Source organism: Austrofundulus limnaeus, unplaced genomic scaffold (assembly GCF_001266775.1).
Source record: "Austrofundulus limnaeus strain Quisiro unplaced genomic scaffold, Austrofundulus_limnaeus-1.0 Scaffold228, whole genome shotgun sequence".
NCBI classification, from domain to species: domain Eukaryota; kingdom Metazoa; phylum Chordata; class Actinopteri; order Cyprinodontiformes; family Rivulidae; genus Austrofundulus; species Austrofundulus limnaeus.
In genome coordinates, this window is record NW_013952630.1 from 248,045 (window position 1) to 250,479 (window position 2,435).

A 2,435-nucleotide genomic window follows, 5' to 3' on the forward strand; every position below is an offset into this window, starting at 1 on the left:
TAATAATACAGCAAATTTAAGGCAGCAAGGTAAGATTCCATTTTGGATTCAACCTCTGGATTCCAGGCCATGGTCTAACTACAGCATATACAGTCTTTGAACCAAACACATAATATTAAAATGGATGGCAGGTTGAAGTAGTTAAAAACACACAAAAAATGTTATGCTTCTAATTGTTTTTTATGCAAATGTTTGTGTCAAAAGTACTTTGATTTGCTAGTGAGTACAGGACAAATTGATTTCCTGATGGCACAAAAAAAATAATAAAAATCATACACACTCATCATACACATACCCAGAATGTTGCTTTGACTCATTCCTACATGTTTGAGAAGTCCTTGAAGCTGTTGTGGTAGCTATGTGGGGCCATACCTAAATGCTTGCTGGTACAAAGCACCGCCCGTTTACCCAAAGCCCCACCCTGCAGTTCAGTCTGCAGCAGAGCTCGCGCCACACAGAGCTCCCCTGTCCCAAAGCACTGACGCAAAGACGCGTTGAAGTGGGAGTGTCTGAAACAGTCAAAGGTTTTTAAAGAGACAGAGGCCGATTTAAATGAGTTTAGACAGGCTATGATGCAAAGTCAAATTTATTTTTGATACAGCATTTTCATAACAACTGAAAGTACTTGATTGTGGTATAGAATTGAACTATGTGCCTGGAAAATATGTAATATCCCTCCACACACACACCAGAAAAACAAAGACAAACAAAAAACAACAATTGTTTAGATGTTGACTCTTGTTGATTCACATCGTTTTCATCTTGCTGCTGTACAGTATATACAAACAATACATTTTCTAATATGTTTAGCTGTAATAAGCTATTTCACGCTTCAAAAAACCTCATGTAAGACCATGAGTGTGTGTGGGGGAGGATGCGTGAGTTAAATCCCCGCATAGTGCAGGCACTCTGGTTTAAATATGTTGTCAGGTGTTGAAATCTGATCACAAATTATATTCTACATGATTCATAAACGTTAAATTCGTCACCTGTCTAAACACCGAACAGTCCCTAGCATCAATTCATTTTTTTAAATTCTCAGCAAAAAAATAAATAAAAATCTGTTCTACAGCATTGTTTTAGCTAAAAACTATTCAGCAATCGTCCACTTGAGTATATATATATATATTTTTTTCACAAAGTTGGTTTTCAGTTGCAGTTTGTCACAGTTTAATATGCGTCAACTTTTTCCACCTCAGCTGATTGTAAAAAAAAGAAAAAAACATGAGCGTCGTACTGCATGTAGTCAGGATTTTTATAGAGCGGTTTGAATTGTTCGTTAAAAGAAAAATGGTGGATGGGAAGGCTTAGGTATGAGAAGACAAAAGGGACAATAAGCAACTGAAGGACTTGGCATTACATCTTTTGCCACAGGAGAGGCCGCTGAAAGGATTTTTAAAGGCATCATTAACTCCAGTCATTTAACAGATGCTCTTGAAAGAGAATGTGAAAGGATTGCAACAGTACACGCTAATTCAACACATTGTACACAGACAGATAACTTAAAAAAAAGAAAAAAAAGGTACAACATGTAATTCAGCAGTGCCATCGCAGTCTGTTTTGGTTGTTTTCATCGTCAACATAAATCTTAGTATTTTTCTTTTTTATTTCACAAAATCAGTGAGAAAAACTTGTTTTTCTACAGGTCCTCCTGGTGTTGACGGTGTAGCTCGAAATGGAAGGCCTGGTGAGAGAGGACCTCAAGGAGTAGCCGGGGAGGCCGGTCGCCCCGGTAAGGCGGGACCCCCAGGTCTCCCAGGGTACTGCGAGGCAGCCATGTGTCTGGCTGCGTCTGCATACACCTCGCAGAGATTACAGGAGCCGGGAACGATCAAAGGACCCAATGTTTAGAAACTCAGCTCTCACATCAGCAGCTCATAACCCCCCCCGAGAGAGTGGGAGAAAAAAAAAAAGGAAAAAAAAAAACGAGAGCAAAGCCACTCTTCTCTGTCGGACAACAGTAAAAATGAGAGGTGTGGACAGTGACGGCGCGATGACTGGATGTTTAGCCCCCTCGTCCCGCTTAGATTTGACAACCGGAAGTCTTGACTGGTGGGACATCATGATCCTAATCCCACACATCACCATGACAACAGCAGCTCGCTGCCATCTACATCCTTTTAACATTCTTTTTTTTTTTTCTTATTTTTTCTGGATGATGTCAGTGTCAGTCCCTTCCAAATATCCTTTCGCTGTTCCAGCAGTGACACAGGAACAGATTCAGACTGTGTCTCCTTGTCTCCCACCAACACATCATCTGCAGTTTGGGCCGAGAACAGCTGAATATCCAACATGATGAAGGATGCTTTTTTTTTTTACAACCATGTATTTGTTACACATACATGCAATATTTTTGTGTTTTAATTTATGAAGCTTTAAAATGCACAAAAAGTCCAATAAATGATTTTAATCTACATTTTCACTCAGTACTGTAT

The 2,435-nt window shown here is 39.5% G+C and overlaps 1 protein-coding gene across 1 annotated transcript in view; it reads left to right on the top strand.

The window, feature by feature from the left end:
- The window catches only part of col9a2 (procollagen, type IX, alpha 2), a gene marked incomplete at its 5' end in the record, with an annotated part of 21,547 nt that extends 19,131 nt beyond the window's left edge, over positions 1-2,416 (top strand). Inside the window, 1 exon segment of the mRNA XM_014019731.1 lies at positions 1,646-2,416. Within this exon segment, the coding sequence (XP_013875185.1) occupies positions 1,646-1,851 (206 nt within the window).
- Between the last annotated feature and the right edge of the window lie 19 nt (positions 2,417-2,435).